At 45.3% G+C, this 23476-nt stretch overlaps 1 protein-coding gene across 3 annotated transcripts in view; it reads left to right on the plus strand.

Annotated features, from left to right (window-relative positions):
* OSBPL10 (oxysterol binding protein like 10) overlaps positions 1 to 23476 on the plus strand; it is a 322389-nt gene that overhangs the window by 14557 nt on the left and 284356 nt on the right. For 2 of the 3 annotated variants that reach the window (XM_060162469.1, XM_060162470.1), the window contains exon 1: positions 22536 to 22987. The exons of the other annotated variant lie outside the window; for it this stretch is intronic. In XM_060162469.1, the coding sequence (XP_060018452.1) occupies positions 22707 to 22987 (281 nt within the window). In that variant the 5' untranslated portion in view covers positions 22536 to 22706. Of the gene's footprint in view, positions 1 to 22535; positions 22988 to 23476 lie in introns of those variants that run through there. 3 annotated transcript variants of the gene reach the window in all.

Here is a 23476-nt window from a genome sequence, read left to right on the forward strand (position 1 = left end):
TGGATATCTAGGTTGCTTCCACGTCTTAGCTATTGTACTAGGCAGATCTTAAAATCAGTGTTGACTGAAAGAAGCAGATTCAGATCCATGGACAATATGACTCCTGTATATTTTAACAAGGATATCAACATATGCAAAAGTACTTATCAAGTCCATTAAATCAGAGGAGGAGGGGAGAGAATAGGGGTGGGAACTGGAGAGAGAAAATAAGAGACTGATGTAGATGCTGGGAGTTGAGGATTATAATTAACTCAATTTCTGCACCTGTTTTCCAAAAACCAATTTAAAAAATTCTAGCCATCTTTTATTTTTTGTCTATAATATGCCCTGCATTGTTCTAGGGCCTTGACACACTTTGAAGCAGTTGTTTGTGCACCTATCGCTCTGCGAAGCTTCGAGGGTCTGGAGAGCACCCATATTCCCCCCAAACCCCTACCCTCCATTGTTCCCTTGGTACCTGGCACAAGCAGGTGACAGTCTTGTTGAACGAAAACTCAGAACACTTTGGAAATCAGTTTATACATTCCTCAAAAGCTTAGAAATGTAGAAAAACCAAAGAATGTGGTGCTTAGAACCAAGGTTTTCTAAATCTCCTCCTGCATATTTTCAAGGCTTGAGGCTGGAAAGCAGGTCCTGTTTTTGGTGCTTGTGTTCTGTCTCCCTTGACTGGTTCCCTGTCTGTTCTCAGCTCTTTCCAGCTACCCTTTCTCTCTGGGCGGGAAAGTCAGCTGACCGTGGCATTGATGTGCAATCCTTCCTGGTGGTAGAAGTGAGAGGCCAGGAGTTCGCCTATCACGGCAATAATCCAGCGAAGGCGGGCCAGGGAACTGTGCTCTCCTGCTTCCACCCCTCCTTCCCCGGGGTTGGGGGGAGGTCGGGGGTCGGGGGGGGGCATCGGGGGCGGGCCCACACTGCCCTCAGGGTAAAGTCTCTACCTGATATTCCAGATCTGCTCAGCCATCGGGCCTCAGCCTTTGCCACTTGAATTGGTATGATCTGCTTCTTTAACCAAGGGTACAACCATGGTCACGCTTTCCGGCTTTTTAAATTCAATAATAAATGATTTTAAATAAAACAGTTAAAATGAAAACAAAATAAGGGAGTAATCAACAACGCTTTCTTATTCCTGGCTCCGGAGGCGTCACTTTGTAGCAGACACCATCTCCACCGACCTTGGGTCTGCCCCTCCCTGCTGTGCTGTAAGTAACAACTCCTTTATCTCACTGTTTCAAACTCAGCTGTTGGCAGGGTGAACAGGTTGGAAAGCACTGTCAGCATTAACCCCTGTGCTCAGAGTTTCCACTCTGCCTCTCCAGACCCATGATTCTCCCTTCTCCACCCTGCTCTGGGCCCTGGAAGGCCCACCTCTCCAGAGAGCATCCGCAGGCTTCCTCCCCTTCCACTTCTGTTTGGGTTCAGCCAGTGAAGAGACAAGCAAGAGAACTAGCCCGTTTCACTGTGCAGTCTGTTCCCTCCCAGGACCTGGAATGATACCGCCCACTGCTAAATCCAGGTCCCTCCTCGAGGCCACCTTATGTCTCTGTAGCACTTTTATCTCTGGAGTCTCATTGTCCTTCCCTGCAACTCAGCATTGGTTGAAGGCCAGACTTGTTCCCCTGAATGTTCTCAGGAAGTAGGATAGGATGGTTCAGGGCAAAGTCGACAAAATGGCTCTACTTCCTCTTCAAGGATCAGCTTTGCTCCATAACCAGGTGCCTTTAGGAAGCGGCAGCCCCATGCAGCCTACTTGCCTTTCACTTGGGCATATATAGGAAGAACACGCCAATAACTCTTCCCTGAACAAAGAACACACACTCTAAGGTGACTGTGCGTTCCACCCTTCGACGTAGGAGAGTCCTACATCAGTTCCTCCTCTCCCTCTTACGCCTTTGCCCAAGTCCTTGCTGTGCGGTAAGGTAACCCCCCCTTCATTTGCCCAACTCCTGCTTTTCCCAGAGCGGGGTCTGCCTCGTGCAGGCAGTCTTCCTTAACCTAGCTTACGTCTAAAGTAAATCCCCTAATTCGACACCTTTCCGCACTGTATTGTAATGACCTGATTATCTGTGGCCCTCACAGAGACATAAGAAAGTAAAAATTAGCACGGACTTTTAAAATCTACCTGGCCAGTCATCAGGCTGGGATAAAAACACAGATAAAATCTTTTCCAAAGTTAACAAAAATTAATATCTCTCTCAAGGACACTGTAGCTATAGAGTGTTACAACAACTCCCTTCTTAGAGTGAGTACTGTTTTCTTACTCACTGAAGAATTTTTTCTCTAAAATCATAGACTATCAGAAACTTTGCTGTCTGGAATTATGTTAGTTAGAATGAAGCATCCACCACAAAAAAACAAATGATAGTTATGTGATGTGATAGAAGTGTTAGCTAAGGCTACGATGGCAATGAGATTGCAATACATAAATGTATCAAATCAACGTGCTGTGTACCTTAAACTTACATAATGTTATGTGACAATTATAATAAGAAACGTTTTAAAAAGTGAAACATCCCACGGTGTGGGGTGGGGGGGAGGGGGGGAGGCGCGTCTAAGTCATGACACAGAGAAAAGCCTCATTTACAAACCAGGTGCAGAGCTTATAACCCAGGTGCAAAACTTCGGATAACAGTATTCCAACGCTATCATAACTTTGTTTCCAAGTAAACAGGTCCCTGGGTCCACTTCATAGTCCAGGACTTACGATAATACCTTAACACAGCCCTGCTTTGCTTTGAGTCTATCAGTATACGGCTTCATTTACATTTCACCTAACCGCCATTCTTTCCCCCAGTCCTGTAACTCTCTCTTTTCCTTTGTTTGGTGAGATCCCCTATGAATTCTCTGATGTGCAGTCCCTCTGCCTTATGTCAATGAACCTGACTTTGTCAGTCTGAGGTTTGTGCCTGGTGGTCTTGGGCTGATTGAGAGAGCAATTCATCACAGCACCTAGAACACAGGATAAGAGCAATATCTGTTCAGTGGGTGAATGAGTGAGTGACACGTTCCCCTAGATAGACTAGTGTGAGGCAAGAAGTGTCCCTAGGCCCTGGCCAACTTGGATGGTTTAGATCAGGATATTGGAGTCAGGGCTGCATCTGAATCCCAACCTGCCATTTACTAATTATGTGAGCAAAACAAGTTTCTTACTTCTCTGGGTCTCAGTTTCCTCATCTCTAAAGGGATTATTATTATTATTTATTGAATATAATCATCCCTCTGTTACAGAATTGTTGTAATTATCAGAAAAGATTGTCCAAAGATTGAAAATGAACAAAAGAGGGACTTCCCTGGTGGTCCAGTTGTTAAGAATCCTCCTTGCGATGCAGGGGACACCGGTTTGATCCCTGGTCAGGGAACTAAGATCCCACATGCCGTGGGGCAACTAAGCCCGAGTGCCACAACTACAGAAACTGCATGCCGCAATGAAGAGCCTGCACGCTGCCACGAAAGATCTCGTGTGACCCAACTAAGACTCGATGCAGCCAAAAATATATATATATATATTAAAAAAAAAAAAAGAAAATGGACAAAACAGATTATTGGGTGTCCTATCAGGGAGTGCTTGCCATTGTTTAGGGGAACTTCTGAGATATGTTTCCATAGGGGTGTGCACATTTAATTGACTTGCTGTGGGAGAGACTTTTTTTTTAAACCACTCTCTGAGGGTAGAAATTAAGTTGAGAAAACTGATGGCTCATAGTAATGGAAATGGTTCCTGTTCATGGCACTGCCAACTAATTTTGTCTGATAGAGAATACAAATCTCTGTAATTCCAATTCTTATTTGAACCAGTTTTAACATCTTACCAGCCTCCTATAATTAACGAGTTGGATAAAACCTTTGACACGTGTTCATTTCACATGTGTACCTGAGTCATGATTTTACCTTTTGAGATTGTAATTTAGTATCATGAAGAGCAATGATGGGTGTGACATGCTTCCTCTGCTAGAGACCCTTGAGAAGTGGCTGTGATGATTATTTCATCGGCACACTGAGATAGGAGACAGAATGTGCCAACAGAGCAGCAAGGGCATAGGGAAGGGGTGAGGAAGGCGCAATTCTTTATTTTTAATGTACTAGATATATAATTAATTAATTTATTTATTTACACATATCTATTCTTTTTTAAAAATAAATTTATTTATTTATTTATTTTGGCTGCGTTGGGTCTTCGTTGCGTGCGGGCTTTCTCTAGTTGCAGTGAGCGGGAGCTACTCTTTGTTGCGGTGCGTGGGCTTCTAATTGCAGTGGCTTCTCTTGCTGCGGAGCACGGGCTCTAGGCGCCCGGGCTTCAGTAGTTGCGGCACGTGGACTCAGTAGTTGTGGCGCACGGGCTTAGTTGCTCCGCGGCACGTGGGATCTTCCCAGACCAAGGCTCGAACCCGTGTCCCCTGCATTGGCAGGTGGATTCTTAGTCACTGCGCCGCCAGGGAAGTCCTATATCTATTCTTTGCCAGATTCTTTCCCATATAGGTTATTTACAGAGTACTGAATATGTTTCCCTGTGCTATACAGTAGGTCCTTGTTGATTATTTTATAAATAGTAGTGTGTATATGTTACTCCCAACCTCCTAACTGGAAGGGGTAATTCTCTTGGGACACATTCTGGCTGGCTGGATAAGCTTGCCCCTCATCTTAGGTGTCTCTTGTTTTCAAACACAGAACCCACCTGGAACAATGGTGGGGAGCTCATGCCACGAAGCATAGGTGGAATGGCCAGGCTTCAGGAAGAACAGACACCGACCTGGATCTGAGGGCATCTTTATTCAAGGACCCCAGTGGCACGGGATGTCTTCTCTCCCCCTCTGAACTTTGCCTGTTTGTTGGCTTGATTCCCTATTCCTGCCATGGACCTTGTCCACACAGCCAGGAACATGGCTGCCAAGGCTCCCAGGACCCACTCCCCAAGGCTGCCACCAGGAAAGAAGGGCGGTCTCTCCTCAGTCCCAGTTCCATGGCTCTCCAGGGAGGACTCTGTGTGGTCTAGTTTGACAAGCTGTCCATCTTAGAGTCTTCAGTTGTGACCATGTAAGAAAAAGGTCTTTGCTGTGAACCACGTGGCTGGAGACAGGGGGGGAGCAGTTCCAGGAAGAAGAGAGAGATGCTGAGCAGAGAAGGTGAGATGTTGGAAACTGGAGTGTAACCTACATGGAACTGGCATTGAGGGGGGACAGCTAACAACGTGAAAGGAGGAACAGTCGGGGTAGGGGCTGACACACTGTGCTGAGAATAGTGCCATGATTTTGCACAGAAGATGTTGCGGAAATACCTGTAGAATGAGTGAGGTAAGCGATGGGCTTATATAGGTGTATTCATTACCCTTCACACATGGGTCAGTATGCTGGCCTCCTTACAGGTGTCAGTTAGCCCTCACAGAGGCCCTCTGGAGAGGTATGATGGTCTTTACCTGCCACTCAGTTTTGGATAAGGAAGCCCACAGAGGTCATATAGTTATTGAAGTAGCAGAACCAACTGGAGGCAATTTGATCCTAAATACCATTTGGAATGGACCTTTGGTTTTGTAAGCACGTATTATAATATAATATAAGCTTGGACATGACTCTGATCTTAATTTTCCTCCTTTATCTCAAGTGCTAACTCACCTGAGCAGAATGACCACGCCACAGTGAAGGTATAGGGAAGGGAGGGAGGCTGACACGTGTATAAGACCCAGGAAAACGAACACCATTTACCAGGTACAGGAAGAAAGCCTTGAATAGAATAACCTGGTACGATTAAGGAAGGCGGAATGAAGGCTGAAATTTCCGACAGGGAGATAATCGCCCCATGAAGATAATCATTAGACCATGTGACTCAAACCTTGAGGAACGGCCAGGGTCACAGCTCTAGATGTTAAAAAGGAAAACGAATTAGTCTTGAAGACGCCACTCAAGAACATTTCGGCACTGAACTCAGGTGAGGGGATTGAATGATCCCTTTCATGCCCTGTCTTTAGGGCCGGTTCTGTGACGGCAGTAAAATTATTTAGAGTCTGATTGGAGAGTTCCATTATAAAACAGAGTGCTCTGTGGGTCGTACTTCCCTGGGTGGTGGGTGTGCCTGGGAAAGGCAGAGCTGTCAGGGTAGTGATCCCATTCCTGACACCGGGGTATAGTTGAGACAGCCAGATTTTCTGAACCCCATAGCAAGATAGATGAATGGCTAATGATTTTTTTAAATGGTTTTTAAATATCTTTTTGGAAACAACCTCCTGGGGCATAAATAGGTAATCGGATTTATTGAAAAGAAAGAAAAAATTGGGGGCCATGTCATCACCATTGACATAGGGGAACCTAGTGGGGAAGGGGCTAGCAAGGCAGAGAAAATGATACTTTTGCCCCGTGCCACACCCCAGGTGACTACTGCAGCCCGGGTACAGCCTGTCCCTGGAGTTAAAATAATGCCATCAAGAGAGCAGAGGGGAGATAGCTGATCAAGCCTGTAAGTCCCAGAGCAATGCTGACAGCAAAGCAGGACCAAAGGAAAAGTAAAAATTAGGCCCTCTCCTGGAGATTATCATCTGTATCTGACTGATTTGAATTTCGCAAATTATGCCCCTCCTTTTTCTCTTTCATGCATCTTCCTCAAAATTGCATTTTCTTATGAATGCAGATTAGTTAAATAGACGTTAAAGATCCATTTATTCTAAAGTGTGAATGACTACCCAAAGCTGGTGGGTACTCTCATTTGGAAAAATAAATTTTATTTATCCAAAACTCTCTCAGTTCTTGAAAAAGAACTGAGATAGTTGGAAACTCTCCAGTAATGGTGGAGATCTACCATAACCAAAGGGGGAAGAACTCTATACGGACAGAAAAACCAATAGACATGGGCTATTAAGGGAAAATCAGGAATAGGAGACTAGAGCCAAAGAGGGAAGAGGTGGAGTTCCCAATATGGACTGAATTAATGGGTAGCCAGTTGGAAAGAACAGCTTTAAAACAGGAAATCCAAATTACCTTATTTGTCATTTATGTATCAAAAATCCTTGGAAAATATCCAATGAAAGAGACAAGGTGATTGGAAATTGCTTATGGGTTCTGCTGGTGACAGAATGAAGTATCTCAAGCCATGCGATCCCAAATTAATATACTTGTGAAGTTCTCTTTCTCAGTTGTAAATAAACCCAGTGCTTGGGGACAACTCTCTGCTGAAATTCTGACTGTTAACAATTCTCCCTTGCCAGCAAGAAATCAACTGACTCAGTGCTCATGTGGAATATTTTGTGAGTAGTTTTCATTTGACGGGCTGAACCACCAGTGGTGAGGTATGCTGATGGGGAGTATAACTTGATGGTGAGGACATTTTTTCTCCCTTCCTTTTCATTTGGGGGAGAAATGCTGAAAGGAAAACAAAAACCCAAACACACCCTCTCATTTTTTGGTACTTTACTACTCACAAAGCATAACACAAAATATCTTATTTGAGCCTTAAAACAGCATCCACATTTTTCTGATGAAAACACTGGGGCTCCGAGAGAGAGTTGGTTACTTCCATGGCAAGGAAGAGGCAAAGCTGGATGCACATTCAAGTCCACTGGACCCCAAATGCCACTAAGCCCCAGCCCTTCCATCTCCCATCCCAAAATATTTGTTTGATGAAATGTGTTATAAGCAGACTATCTGATGTGGAAAGCTAAATACGAAATTCTCCTTGTGTCTGGCATCTGCCAATTCACTAACTCCTCTCTGTCTCTAAAAATGAATGATGTCCCTAAATGATCATAAGACTACTAGAACTTAAGCACTGTCTATTGCAACTGTAATAGTCATACTTATGGGGCTCTGCTAGGCATATACATCGGGCATGCTTTTGTAGCCAGAAATAATTTACTGCATAATGTCTGCCAGTAAATTGGAGCATATGATGATCCTAAATGTGTCTTGTCAGGAAGTAAACCATTCAACTGTAGAAAGGGCACGATATCTGTATATAAAGGCACCCACCTTTGCATCAAGATGAATCTCCATGATCATCGCCTTCCTTTTGGCTTCTATCCCACTGTGAGTGGGGAGACTTGTGGGGAGAAGGGGAGAAGCCCTTTGATTTTCCTTAAGTTCTCCAAGATTCACAAGCTCCCTGTTATTTGAAATGAAGTTCTCACAACAATGAGCTTTCTATCTCCTGTCCAGAGATACTTGTCAAGTTTTTGTTTGTTGTTGTTTTAGGATATTGAGTATAGTTCCCTGTGCTATACAGTAGGACCTTGTTGTTTATCCGTCCTATATATACTAGTTTGCATCTGCTAATCCCAAACTCCCAACCCTTCCCTCTCCCATCGCCCCTTTTGGCAACCACAAGTCTGTTCTCTATGTCCATGAGTCTGTTTTTGTTTTGTAGATAGGTTCATTTGTGTCATATTTTAGAGTCCACATGTAAGTGATATCATATGGTGTTTGTCTTTCTCTTTCTGATTTACTTCACTTAGTATGATAATCTCTTGGTCCATGTTTGTTTGTTTTTATTTATTTTTTAAATTCTGCACTCTCTGGAGAGGAGTATGGGATCTCTCTATTTATTGCTTTTTGGTCTTTTGCGTCGGGTAATTTTGTATTCTTTCTTCAGTAGTTTCAAACTACAGAAATTGACCCGAATGTTAGGATTAATCCAAAAATAAACTTCAATACATGGCAGTTGCTTGTCTCTGGAATTCCTCTCTTTCCCTTGACTGGGTAGTACAAAGATACGTCATAGATTTCCAGTAGAGTGGTCTGTTCTCTTTCTAAACTTTAGGAAAACCAATTTTTAGATCTGTGGATAAAAGCCTTAAGGTCCACAAACCCCCTTTCTTCCTTGGAAATTTATATCTTAAAAAAATTCTTCAGATCAGAGCATAGGTTGGCTCATATGCAGAGGCTGAGAAACCCTCCAAGTGAAAGAACCCACAATCATGTCGTTGTTCTCTTGCATGGGAGGGCAGAGAGAAATCACAGTCCTCCCCAGCAGATTGCAGCAAAAAGAAAGTTACAATTCTCAGTTAAATTTAAAAGGTTTCCTGGGGCAGATGTTTTTCTTTGTGGGAATGCTACATTGTTTTTTTTTTTTTTTCATTTTTATGTCTCTGGAATATTTTGCCTATTTCAGTAATCTGCCAGTCTGGTTATATGGGCTCAGCCACTGGGAAGCTGGCATAACTATTGTGCAGACCACTTAAAACTGAATTGAAGTGGACTCCTGTGAAGAACATTCAGCACGAGACTGGGGCTCCAGCTCTACCACCAGCTCACAGTGTGACCCTGGGGACGTCTCTTCCTCTTTCTGGGTTTCATTTTCCTTTTCAGGAAAATTCCGAGATTGGCTTCATCTTCTCTTTCCAGCCTTTCATACAGCATTTGTCGGATGTCGAGTTGGGACGGGGACATGTCGTGGATGGTCATTAGTGGTGGCTTTGTACCACAGGTACCTTAAGCATTCACTGCACGTGTATTTCACTGCATCTTTGGACGGGGGTTTTCTATGGATTTTTAAGCTGGGGTATTTGTTTTGTGGCCTTTCAGGAGCCTCAACATTGTTGCAGAACAAATGAATGTCTAGATTGTTTCTTCCTTTAGCAGTAGCACAGCTGACATTCGTATTACACTTTTAGTTTATAAAGAATTTTCACATTTGGTGTCGCATTTAGACTCAGACACTCACTGAAATGTAAACGGAGGATAGTTATAGAAAAGACACTGGTATTCCTTCCTAAAAGGTCTGAGTAGGCTTCCCTGGTGGCACAGTGGTTAAGAATCCACCTGCCAATGCAGGGGACACGGGTTTGATCCCTGGTCCGGGAAGATCCTACATGCCACGGAGCAACTAAGCCCATGTGCCACAACTACTGAGCCTGCACTCTAGAGCCGCAAGCCACAACTACTGAGCCCCCGCGCCTAGAGCCCGTGCTCTGCAACAGAGAAGCCACCACAATGAGAAGCCCATGCACCGCAACGAAGAGTAGCCCCCACTAGCCGCAACTAGAGAAAGCCTGCACGCAGCAAAGAAGACCCAGTGTAGCCATAAATAAATAAATAAAAAGAAAAAAGTTCTGAGTAATATCAATCAATCAGTAAATAAAAAGGTCTGAGTAATATCACCTGGGAAACCTAAAGATTTGAGCAGGTGATGATAAGTATGCAGGTAGGCAAACATTCATCCATCCTTCCTTCCATGCACCCATGCATCCATCCATCCGTCCTTGCATCTATTCGTCCTTCTGTTCCCTGACATAGGGAACCCATTCCCTAACATGAAGGCAACCTGGCACTTGACCTCATATATCTTTTTTTCCTTCTTTTTAAAAATTTGTTTAAAATTTTTACATTTAATAAAATTCACTCTTTTTTGGTGGACAGTCTATGAGTTTAGACAAGTGGATAGAGTCCTTATAACCACTGCCATAATCCTCCTACAGAGCAGGTCCATCACCCCACCCCACTCCAAAAAATCCTCTCCAGCTGACTCTGTAGTCAGACCCTGGCTTCACCCTTACCTCTCGGCAACCACTGATCTGTTCCTTGTCCCTGTACTTTTGCCTTTTCCAGAGTGTCCTATAAATGGGATCACATAGTACGTGCTTCAGTCTGGCTTCTTTTTCTTAGCATAATGCATTCAAGATTTACTTGTGCTGTTGCAGGGATCAACAGTTTGCTCTCTCTTATTGCTGAGTAGTTGTCCGTTGTATGAATGTATGTTTTGTTTTGTTTTCAGTTCATTCCCCAGTTGAGGGATACTCGGGTTGTTTCCACATTTTGATGATTATGAATAAAGCAGCAATAAACATTCTTCTAGAGGTTTTATTGTGAACATAGACTTTTGTTACATTTAGATAAACATCCAAAGTGGGATAACGGGGTTGTATTTGTTGTTGCTGTCATTGTTGTTGTTCTTTCACTTGTATTTATTTTTAATTGAGGTAACATAGATTTATAACATTATATAAGTTTCATGTGTGCAACATTATATTTCTACTTCTGTATACCCTACAATGTGCTCACATCCAAAAATTTGGTTTCCATCCCGTTTACCCATTTCGCCCTCCCTCCCAGCCCCTCCTCCTGTGGTAGCTACTACTCTATTCTCTGTATCTTTGTGTTTGTTTGGTTTGTTCATTTATTTTGTTTTGTTTGTTTGTTTTTTATCAATATTTTTAGTGAAGTATAGTTTATTTACAATGTTGTGTTAATTTCTGCTGTACAGCAAAGTGATTCAGTTATACATATATATATATATATGTAAACATTCTTCTTTAAAATAATCTTTTCTGTTATGGTTTATCATAGGATATTGTATATAGTTCTCTGTGCTATACAGTAGGACCTTGTTGTTTGCTTGTTAGTTTTTTATATTCCACATGTTGATGAAAATAACCAATAAACAATCTATAAAAGGAATAGAGAAGAGTTTTATTTGAGCCAAACTGAGGACTATAGCCCTGAAGACAGACGCTGCACAGTTTTATGTCTTGTCAGAACAAAGAACATCAAACAAGTCAGGGAAACATTCCTTCAAGGTTTCAAAACATAGATCAGCACGTACACAGCAAGTCAGCATGGCCTTGGCACCTGAGAAAGGAGTCTTATTGCCAGAGGAGGACCAACATTGGTGTCCCACGAAGGGAGGCATTTCATCTTTATTTTTTTTATTTTTTATTTTTTTTTGCGGTACGCGGGCCTCTCACTGTCGTGGCCTCTCCCGTTGTGGAGCACAGGCTCCGGACGCGCAGGCTCAGCGGCCATGGCTCACGGGCCCAGCTGCTCCGCGGCACGTGGGATCCTCCCGGACCGGGGCACGAACCCGCGTCCCCTGCACCGGCAGGCGGACTCACAACCACTGTGCCACCAGGGAAGCCCCTAATCTTTATTTTTAACATGGACATTCTTGACTTCTGGTCAATGTGCCCTTTTCCTTAATAATTAAAGGAGATGTACAATGTATGTTTGATAAGCCACAAACAGGCTGTTTTAGCATGAAATTCAAGTGCATTCATGTATAAGCCAGAATGACTTCTTATATCTCCATATGTGAAAATTTCTTTTACTACACATATGAGTGAAATCATAGTCTTTGTCTTTCTCTGTCTATTCACTTAGTAAGTGTATGTTTAACTTTAGAAAAAACTGCCAAAAATTTTCCCAAAGTGGCCGTCCTAGTTTGCATTCTCGCCAGCAATGTATAAGCGTTCCAGTTACTCTAAGTCTTCACTAGCACGTGGTATCATTAGTTTTTTGTGGTGTGTGTGTGTGTGTGTGTGTGTTTAGCCATACCAATAGGTATGTAGTATATCATTGTAGTTTTAATTTGTATTTCCCCAATGACTAAAGATGTTGAGCATCTCTTCATGTACTTATTTGTCATCTGTATATCGCATTTGATGATTATTTAAAACTTTCACCATTAAAAAAATAAGGCTGTTTATTTTCTTAGTTCTACATTTTTAGAGTTCTTTACATATTCTGGGGACAAGTCCTTTGTCAGGTACGTGACTTGTAAATATTTTCCTCAGCCTGTGGCTTGTCTTTTCATTCTCTTGTCAGTGTCTTTGCAGAGCAAAAATTTTTTAATTTTGATAATGTCAAATTTTCAATTTTTAACAATATATTATGCTTTTGTTGTAGTATCTGAGAACTATTTCCCTAATCCAAGTTCATAAAGCTTTCTCCTATGTTTTCTTCCTAAAGTTTAAGAGTTTTACCTTCCACATTTTGGTTTATGATTCACTTTAATTTTTTTTTTTGGGGGGGGGTTTTGGCGGGGTACGCGGGCCTCTCACTGTTGTGGCCTCCCCCGTTGCGGAGCAACAGGCTCCGGACGCACAGGCTCAGCGGCCATGGCTCACGGGCACAGCCGCTCCGCGGCATGTGGGATCTTCCCGGACCGGGGCACGAACCCGCGTCCCCTGCATCGGCAGGCGGACTCTCAACCACTGCGCCACCAGGGAAGCCCTTGAGTTAATTTTTGTATAAGGTGTAGGTAAGGTTCTTATTTTTTTTTTTTTTTGCATATGAATGTCCAGTTGTTTTAGCATCATTTGTTGAAAAGATCACCCATGTAGGCTCAATGTAATCACAAGAATTCTTGTAAGAGGGACACAGGAGGGTCAGAATCGGAAGGAAATGAAACGACAGAAGCAGAGGTTGGGGTGATGCCATTGCTGGAGGGGCCATGAACCAAGGGATGCAGGTGCCCCTAGAAGCTGGAGAAGGCAGGAAACTGTCTCTCCCCTAGAGCCTTCAGAAAAAATACTGTACTGCCTGCTAATACTTTGATTATAGCCTGTAAGACCCATTTTTGAATTTCTGACTGCCAGAACTGTAAGATAATAAATTATAATAAATTTGTATTGTTTTAAGCCACCAAGTTTATGGTACTAGTTTACAGCAGAAACAGGAAACTAATACAGAAAGCTCCACTGAATTGTGTTTGCACTTCTATCAAAAGTCAATTGGCTATTCTGTAGAACTATTTCTAGATTTTCTATTCTGTTCCATTTTTCTATGTGTCTAGGCTTTTGTCAATACTACATTGATATATCTTTTTTTTTTTTTTTTTGCGGCACACGGGCCTCTCACTGTTGTGGCCTCTCCCGTTGTGGAGCACAGGCTCCGGACGCGCAGGCTCAGCGGCCATGGCTCACGGGCCCAGCCGCTCCGCGGCATGTGGGATCTTCCCAGACCGGGGCACGAACCCGCGTCCCCTGCATCGGCAGGTGGACTCTCAACCACTGCGCCACCAGGGAAGCCCCTGATATATCATTTTTATTTTAACCTGCCCTGAGTTATTTTATTTTCCCTGCTTCATATCTTCAGGATATGAAAATTTGGTCAAGGGTAGTGAAAAGGAAACAAAGAGATAAAAATTACAAAATGACAACTTTCAAGGTAGCCATCTGTATTAGTTAATTACTGCTGAGTAAAAAATTATCCCAAATTTAGTGGCTTAAAACAGAAACACTGTCTCACAGTTTCTGAAGGTTGGGAATCCAGAAGCAGCTTAGCTGGGTGGTTCTGCCTCAGGGTCTCTCATGAGGTTGCAGCCAAGCTGTCGGTCAGGGCTGCAGTCATCCTGAGGCTTGACTGGGGTGGACGTGCTTCCAAGGTCCCTCATGTGGCAGTCAGCTGGCCTCTGAAAACCTGCCTCCAAGATGACTCACATAGTGGCTGGCATGCTTTAATTCCTCTCTGTAGGCTGCCTGGGTGTCCTTATGACATGGCAGCTGGCTTCCCTAGTGCGAATGATGAGAGGCAGAAACAGAGAGAACATTCACCTAAGACAGAAACCATTGTCTTTTTATAACATAACCTTGGACATGATGTCTCATTACTTCTGCCAATGTTCTCTTCACTAGAAGTGGGTCACCAAGTCTATTCCACACTCAAGGGGAGAGGAATTAAGCTCCACCTCTTGAGAAAGTATCACAGAATTTGTAGACATATCTTTGAAACCACTATAGTCTGGCTACAAATTATTTATATCCCTCCCACATGCAAAACACAGTCGTCCACTCAAGGGCCCCTAAGAGTCTCCTCCCATCACTGCACCAGCTTGAAGTCAGAATCACGTCCTCTAAGCTGAGTCCAGGAGAGGAGAGGATGCTCAGGGGTAGCTATTTAAGATCAGCTCCTTGAGTTCATTCCTGCAACCTGTGAAACTGAAGAAAGGCTGTCTGCCCCCTCCCCCCGTCAACAGACAGTGGTCAACAGACACAGACACAGGATAGCCGTTCTGATATTCCTGTTCAAAAAGGGGGAAATGGGAAGCAGGAAGGAATCAGTGGTCCACGGTGATTCTAAAATCCAGTCAACAAGTTGTAATCCTCTTTCGAGTCCCTTGATTGCATCTCAAGACCTGGGAATAATTCTCCCGTGGTCCTTGACTCCCTCTCCAAACCCTTGGTTTTGCCTCCCAGTCAAACTTCCCTCTTCATAAGAGGTACTCTGTTTTCCTAACCCCAGTTCATAAAGATTTCTCCTATGCTTTCTTTTAAAAGTGAATATTTTTCTTTCACCTTTTAGTTTTTGATTCCTTTTGAGGTCTTTTTTTTTTTTTTTTTTTTTGCGGTACGCGGGCCTCTCACTGTTGTGGCCCCTCCCGTCGCGGAGCACAGGCTCCGGACGCGCAGGCTCAGTGGCCATGGCTCACGGGCCCAGCCACTCTGCAGCATGTGGGATCTTCCCGGACCGGGGCACGAACCCGTGTCCCCTGCATCGGCAGGTGGACTCTCAACCACTGCGCCACCAGGGAAGCCCTTGAGGTCATTTTTGAATAAAGTGTGAAGTATGGATTTTTTACTTTTTTGCATATAAATGTCCAATTGTTCCAGCACTGTTTTTTTCTGGGGTTTTTTTTGTTGTTGTTTTTAAAGCAACTTTATTTTCCAACCACCTTTTTTCTATTTTCTGTCTAAGAGTCTGTGGAAGAACAGCTTCTGTGTGTTCCTGCTGCAAGGAATTTGAAAATGTCTTCCTTGTTCATGTGCAGGACCTCAAGGGCTCTGGATATTGTGGAAGTTTTCCCTTAAGTTACCATGGGAACCCAGAACACTACCGTGTTGACCCCTCCCTGGGTATGTTGGAAAGTCAGCACCTTTGTTGAAATATGGCAGAAGTGACCCTGTGCCAGTCCCTAGACAAGGCTTCAAGAGGCTTTGCATGCTTCCTCTTTCTGGAACCCTCTCAGTGCCCTGAGAACAAGCTGAGGTGAGGCTCCAGGAGGATGAGAGATCCTGGTAAGGACGAAGAGCCCAGCTGTCCCAGCCAAGGCCAACCTAGACCATTCAGCCATCGCTCAAACGCGCGAGGAGACCCAGACAGGATCAGCAGAGTGAAAACTGATTCACACTTTCTGGGAGAATTTTGTAATACATGAGCCATGTTTTTTGTTTTTGCGGTATGCGGGCCTCTCACCGCTGTGGCCTCTCCCGTTGCGGAGCACAGGCTCCGGACGCGCAGGCTCAGCGGCCATGGCTCACGGGCCCAGCCGCTCCGCGGCACATGGGATCTTCCCGGACCGGGGCACGAACCCGTGTCCCCTGCATCGGTAGGTGGACCCTCAACCACTGTGCCACCAGGGGAGCCCTGAACCTGTTTTTGAATAAGATAATCTGTAACTATATTTCTGCATAGAAAAATGTCTGGAAGAACATACACATAACTTATTAACAGTGGTTTCCTCTGGGGAGGTGTTACAAATATATTTCACTTTCTATTGTACATTGTATCTTTGTGTATATGAATCTTTACAAATGATCATCCATTTAAATAAATAATCATCAAAACATGACATAATTTCCATTTTGGAAAAATGTCAATATAATGTATATATGGCTGTATTGCAAAGTTGCATATGACCATTGCAGTAATTTGATTTTCCTGGATATAACCCCCAGGGCGGTCCTGATGGAGCTGCTAGTTCACAGGGTGATGGGCTGTCCCTACTCCCACTGTGGTGTTTCCATCTTCCCAGCGGCTGGTAAAGTTGCAAGTACATACTGCTGCTGAAGTCCAGGCAGTGAATTTGTAAGAACATTGGACTTGGCGTCAGAAGACCTGAGTTCAGGTTTAGTATTGGCTTCTCTTTTCTGAGTTTCTGTTTCTTCCCCAGTAAAACTGCACTTCATTCATCAAACAATAAACATTTATTGAGGATTATGGCGTGCAGGCCCTGTGGCTGGATGCTAGGGGCCCAAGCTCCTGCCCTGCTTCTCTCCCAGTGGTGATGGGAGAATCAATTCCTACATGAACAAAAGTGTAACAAGAAATGGAATTCCAGGCACTGAGCTGTACTTTCAGTGGTTTCATTAAGTAGAAGAAAGAAGACTGAATCCATTATGAAGCAAGTGGAATAGCCAAACTGCCTGAGTTTAAAATCTAGCTCCAACAGGGTTTGGGGGGGAGGCTGCTTTTTTTTTTTTAAGTGGTTTAAGCCAGATATTATACATATATTTAATTAAGAAAAAATTTTTTGGCTGCACTGTGTGGCATGTGGGATCTTAGTTCCCTGACCAGGGATCGAACTCATGCCCCCTGCATTGAAAGCATAGAGTCTTAACTACTGGACCGCCAGGGAAGCTCCTTAAAATTTTTTTTATTTAAAAAAATTTTTATTGAAATATAGTTGATTTACAATGTTGTGTTAGTTTCAGGTGTACAGCAAAGTGATTCGGTTATACATATATGTGTATGTATATACATATATTTCTTTTTTAGGTCCTTTTCCATTATACAGGGGATGTTGCTTAACTATTTTTTTGAAATATAAATTTTTTTTTTTAGTAGATTTATTTATTTTTGGCTGCGTTGGGTCTTCGTTGCTGCGCGGGCTTTCTCTAGTTGCAGCGAGAGGGGGCTCCTCTTCGTTGCGGTGCACGGGCTTCTCACTGTGGTGGCTTCGCTTCGTTGCAGAGCACAGGCTCTAGGCACGCGGGCTCAGTAGTTGTGGCTCGCGGGCTCTAGAGCGCAGGCTCAGTAGTTGCGGCGCACGGGCTTAGTTGCTCCACGGCATGTGGGATCTTCCCGGACCAGGGCTCGAACCTGTGTCCCCTGCATTGGCAGGAGGATTCTTAACCACTGTGCCATCAGGGAAGCCCTAAAATAAATTTCTATTTCTCCTTGTAGAACAAGAATAAAATTTTTTACATCTTGCCCTATTTTTGCTGAACATTTCTTTGATTCAGTTTTTCTCCACCTGTAAAATAGGAACAGGAACAGTACACAGCTCATGTGGTTGTTGTAAAGATTAAACGAGTTACTATGTATAAAACACTTGGCACAGTGCCTGGCACATAGTAAGTGCTCAATAAATATTAGCTATGATTGTTGTTATTTGGGATAGAGAACACATTAGATCAGTTGTTTCTAACACAAATGTGACCAAGTTGAAACAGAGGGTGATCTGCTTGTGACAAACTTCTCTCCACTTGTGGCTTCATGTATGGCATCTGGCCAACCATGTCAGTGACTAATTACTTTTTCTAAAATTTATTTTGGGACTTCCCTGGTGGCGCAGTGGTTAAGAATCTGCGTGCCAATGCAGGGGACGGGTGTTCGAGCCCTGGTCTGGGAAGATCCCAGATGCCACAGGGCAATTAAGCCCGTGCACCACAACTACTGAGCCTGTGCTCTAGAGCCCGCGAGCCACAACTACTGAGCCTGCGTGCCACAACTACTGAAGCCCACGTGCCTAGAGCCTGTGCTCTGCAACAAGGGAAGCCACTGCAATGAGAAGCCTGCACACTGCAACAAAGAGTAGCCCCCACTCGCTGCAACTAGAGAAAGCCTGCGCGCAGCAAAGACCCAATGCAGCCAAAAATGTAAATAAATAAATAAAAATAAATAAAATGCTGTGAATTCAGAACACAAAGATAAAAAAAATTATTTTATTGAAGTATAGTTGATTTACAATGTTGTGTTAATTTCTAGTACTATTTACTCTTGCTGGTCCATGAACATCCTCTTAAGACTTTATGTGCCGTTGACAAGAATGACAGTCCCAGCTAGAAGAGGGGGTTCCGGAAACAGTTACTGGAAACTCCAGACCAGCTCTCTGGGTCCATGTGGAGAAACTGTGGTAGTCAGCTCCCTACTCGGGGTGACTGTTTCTGCCCATTATTTGAAGAGGTGTGGTGTGTTTGTCCTTTTGTTCCAATTATGTATGGCTTCCACTCACAAAGTCTTCACATGGTCCAAGATGGCTGTTAGATTTTCAGTCATTCTACTTACACTTGTATCTTTCTTAATGATTTATACAATCTGGGTAAGTTAAGGAAATAAGTCCTTGTTTTGGGCATGTATGTTTTGCAAATATTTTTGCCAATTTATTATTTCTTTTGTTCTCAAATTGTTTTTCCAACATGAAGAGAATTCTGCAGATATCATTTCTTCACTTGCTATTCTACAGTGGGTCAAGGAAAGCTTTCTAGAAAAAGTGACTTTAAATTTAAAACTCCAGTGATCCAGCAATCCCACTCCTGGGCATATTTCTGGAGAAAACTCTAATTCGAAAAGATACATGCACCCCAATGTTCACAGCAGCACTATTTACAATAGCCAAGACATGGAAGCAACCTAGATGTCCATTAACAGATGAATGGATGAAGATGTGGTACAGATATACCATGGAATATTACTCAGCCATAAAAAGAATAAAATAATGCCATTTGCAGCAACATTGATGGACCTAGGGATTATTATTACTAAGTGAGGTAAGTCAGACAGAGAAAGACAAACATCATATGATATCACTTATATGTGGAATCTAAAATATGATACAAATGAACCTATTTATGAAACAGAAACAGACTCACAGACATAAAAAACTTATGGCTACCAAAGGGGAAAGGGGGTGGGGGAGGGATAAATTAGGAGTTTGGGATTAGCAGATACAAACTACTATATACAAAATAGATAAACAACAAGGTCTTATTGTATAGCACAGGGAACTATATTCAATATCCTGTAATAAACCATAATGGAAAAGAAAAAGTATATATATATATAACTGAATCACTTTGCTGTACACCTGAAACTAACACAACATTGTAAATTGACTATACTTCAATTAAAAAAACAAACAAAAACAACAACAAAAAACCCCAATTCCATGGGTGAGAAGCACTAGCCTGGTGAAGAGGCGGGGAAGAGTGGGGACATGTGTGCTCCTCTCTCTGTCATGGTCTTGCCTCTTCTTGCAGCACATCTGCTCCATGCACCTCTTGCTACTGACTTACCTCTTTGGCCATTTCTGATCCCACACAGCTGGCTTGCTCTCGCTCCACCTTGGTTTCTATGGTCTGAATATTTGTCAACCACAGTTTCTGAGAAACTCCCTCAATCATGTTCTACATAAGTGTATTTGACATAAATTACTACCATGACTGGGATGCAGGAAAATTAGAGTTATGATATCTCATTTGTTTTTTTTTGTGACTTGATCAAATTACTCACTTTCCCTATAAAATTCCTACACTGTCTGCAAGAGTAATTAAAGCATTATATGAAGTAATACAAGGCCACAATGCATTGGAAAAAAATTTTTTTTCTTCTTTTTGGCAGAGGGTTTTGAATCCTTTATCAATATCCACCCAATTCCTATGTTGAAATCCTAATGCCCAATGTGATGGTATTAGGAGGTGGGGCCTTTGAGAGGTGCTTAGTTCATGAGGGTGGGGTTAGTTCTCTTATAAAAGAGACCCCACAGAGCTCCCAAGACCCTTCTGCCACATGAGGACACAGTGAAAAGTCTGAGGCTTGGAAGAGGGTTCTCACCAGAACCTGAACATGCCAGCACCATGATCTTGGACTTGCAGCCTCCAGATCTGTGAGAGAGAAATTTTTGTTGCTTACAGGCTCCCAGTCTGTGGTATTCTGTTACAGCAGGCTGAACAGACTAGCACTCTGACCTTGACTAGTCCTTTCAGTGTAGCCCCTCCCCCCTTCAACTAGACTATCTCAAGGGTCTCAGTTTTTTAGTCCAAGGTGAGAAGTCACAGGTGGGCTGGGTAGGTGGTAGAGGTTCGATAATATGAAATAAGATGATGGCATCTCCCACTTTTAGCCGGACCCGCAGGTGGCAGGCCCCCACGAGGGGTGCTGTGTGGGCATATAACGACTGACGATTATTGTTCAGTATGCGCCCACCTCCCAGTCCTCATGCCAATGAAGGGCTTCAAGATCGCTCATACACTGACCAGCTGGCTCAAGGAAAGTTATGCTGTGGGACAAAATGGTCCCTAAAATCTCAGCGGCAAAGATTTTGTGCATGTGGTATGGCCAAGGCTAACTGGCTTCAGCTCTGTCACACGTCTTCTCACTCCAGGACCCCAGCTGAAGGACAGCCCTGATCTGAGACATGCTGCTCACCTGGCAGAAGGAAGAGAAAGATGGTGGAACCGTGTGATGAATCTTAGACTTATATTTGGACATAGCATCTATTATATCTGTTCACAGTCCACTGGCCAAAAGAAATCCATGGCCGAGCCTGAGGGTCATGTGGAGGGAGAACAGTCCTCCCAGGGGAAGAGGCGGTAAGTATTTTGAACAAATAAACATTCTCACATAGTTCATCCCAGCCAGTAGTATCATCAGTCCCATTTTGCAGGTGAGAAAACTAAGGCTAAAAGAGGTATCAAGGTCATAGATTAGAACTCAGCTCCGTCTGGCTTCGAAGTTGGTCTTTTCTACCATGCAGTCTCTTGAGAATTTTTCTCTTTTTACACTGTGTGGGTACTTGGGATTGTAATTTATTCAGGGCACAACCAACTCTCATCAGCTCCAGAAGCTTCTCCATGATAATTTCTAGAGCTAACCCACCTCTGAAAGCTTCCTGGAAGGATATGGAGCTAGAAAGGAGTCGGGCTGGGGGAACTGTCCCCATGAAAGCCGACTCTATTTCATTTGGTAATTTTTTAACTGTTGAATTATTTATCTGCTTTATGGGTTTGTAGATGGGGATCATCTATCAATATTTGTTTTTGTTTTCTTGTGTGTGTGTTGGGGACAGTGTTAGATCCTGAAAGCTATTTTCCAGGTAATTTTGGAAACTTCCAGATTGCATTGGATATTTATATGCACAAAAATGATGAGTGCAGTGGAGAAAGTGTAACCCATCTACTTCTGCGGAAGAGCAAAAACAACTTTAGATTTAGAAACCCAGCTGCAGCTCCGTGTACCTTGGGGCGGGGGTGGTGGTGGTGGTGGAGGTGGGGGGGGGAGCAGAAGTTACAGCCAATAGAATACTTCGCTCTGTTTGTAAGTATCTGTGATTTCTCCTGCCTTAAGTGCAGTCTTACCCATTTCGGAGCCTCTGGTTCCCAGGTGCTTCGTGCTGTCTGATAACACCAGGTAGGGTTGGATTTGACAGGTTTACGTGTGTCCATCAGGGTGGGGATTAGGGTGAAGGCAGTGCGGCGCCTAGGACGCTCAATTTAAGGAGGCACTCGCAGGAACCCGAGTTCTCTTGCCTCTGGTCCCGGCCCTGGTGTCCACTGTGCCATACTCCGCTGGCTGAAAATGCCCCGGGAGCGCTCTCTGCCCTCCCCTCCCAGACGCACAGGAGAGCCCGGAGAACCTCCCTGCCCTGTTTCTTGGCTCGGCCAGTGAGGTCGATGTCCAGGTGACCGTGTACGTGTGTCCGGGCCAGGCTCAGTGCGGAAGACGGAGAAGAGTGTGCGCGTGAGCCGGCGCTAGGCCGGGCGGGTCCATATCCGGGTGGACCCGGTGGGTGGGACCGCCCCTCCCTCCAGGTCCCGAGGTGGGTGGGGGTTGGGGAGTGACGCGCGGAGATTCCCTTTCGCACCTTCCCATCCGAGAGGGGGCGGCAGGGTGTGGATTCCGGGCGTGCCCACCCTGCGCATTGGCGCTGGGAGCGCCCCGAGCCCTGGGCCTGAGCGGCCGCGGGGACTGCAAAGCAAAGGAGGAGGAACCGGAGGAGGGCTTGCCGAACCGGCCACCCGCTCCGAACTTGCCGGGGAAACTAGTGCGGAGGGAGGGGCCGGGGCCCGGGCCGCGGCCGGAGGAGGGGCGGCCGCAGCTGCATCCAGCCCCGTTGGCTTCCTTCCCAGCTCTTCTTTGCCTCCTCCTCCTCTTCCTCCTGTATGAGTCAGGCGTTTCCCGGGGATTTGGAGCAGCCACGCGCGGCCCGGGTGCCCGGAGCTGTAGCCGCCGCCGCGCCAGGAGCTCCAGCGCCGGGGTCGCCACCGCTGCGGGCACCCGCGTCCCAGCCGCGCGCGAACCATGGAGAGGGCGGCCCAGGGCGCAGACGGCGGCGGGGGCAGCAACAGCAGCAGCCGCAGCAGCAGCCGCGCCACCTCGGCGGGCTCCTCGCCCTCCTGCTCCCTAGCGGGCCGGGGGGTCTCCGGTCGGTCGGCGGCCGCCGGGCTCGGCGGCGGGGGCAGCCGCAGTAGCCCGGGCTCGGTGGCCGCTAGCCCGTGCGGGGGAAGCGGCCGGCGGAGGGAGCCGGCGCTCGAGGGCGTTCTCAGCAAATACACCAACCTCCTCCAGGGCTGGCAGAACAGGTAACACGCCGGCCGCCCGCCCCTCCCTGCGCGCCGCTTGTTGTGAGTGTGAGTGTGTGCGCGCGCGATCGGGCCGCCGGCGAGCCGGGGCCGCCTCGGCACCCGGGCCCTTCCCAGGTCCCCGCTCCGCTCAGCGCGCCGCCACCCCACCCTGGGACCGCATCGCAGTGGCGGGGAGGGAGGGAGAGCCCTGGCTCCTGCTGGGACTGGAGCGGCGGGCGGGCGAGCGCGCTGGTCCCCGGGCCCTGACTGCTAGCGGTTTCCCGTACTCCTGGAGAATGGCTGAGGACGGGGAGGCAGAGGGGGCGTGCTTTGACGCCTGGATGAAAGAGCTAGTACATCTGGTCCCATCACAGCAATTCTCCCCATATCATAGTTCATTTAAAACTTTGTCGTTTAAAGACACCACCACCACCAGAAACCAGCCACTTATCCTCGGCGGCTTCCGGCGCGCATGCTAGCCCCCTGCCCAGTTGGTGGCCGGGAACC

This window comes from Lagenorhynchus albirostris, chromosome 10 (assembly GCF_949774975.1).
Source record: "Lagenorhynchus albirostris chromosome 10, mLagAlb1.1, whole genome shotgun sequence".
NCBI lineage: Eukaryota > Metazoa > Chordata > Mammalia > Artiodactyla > Delphinidae > Lagenorhynchus > Lagenorhynchus albirostris.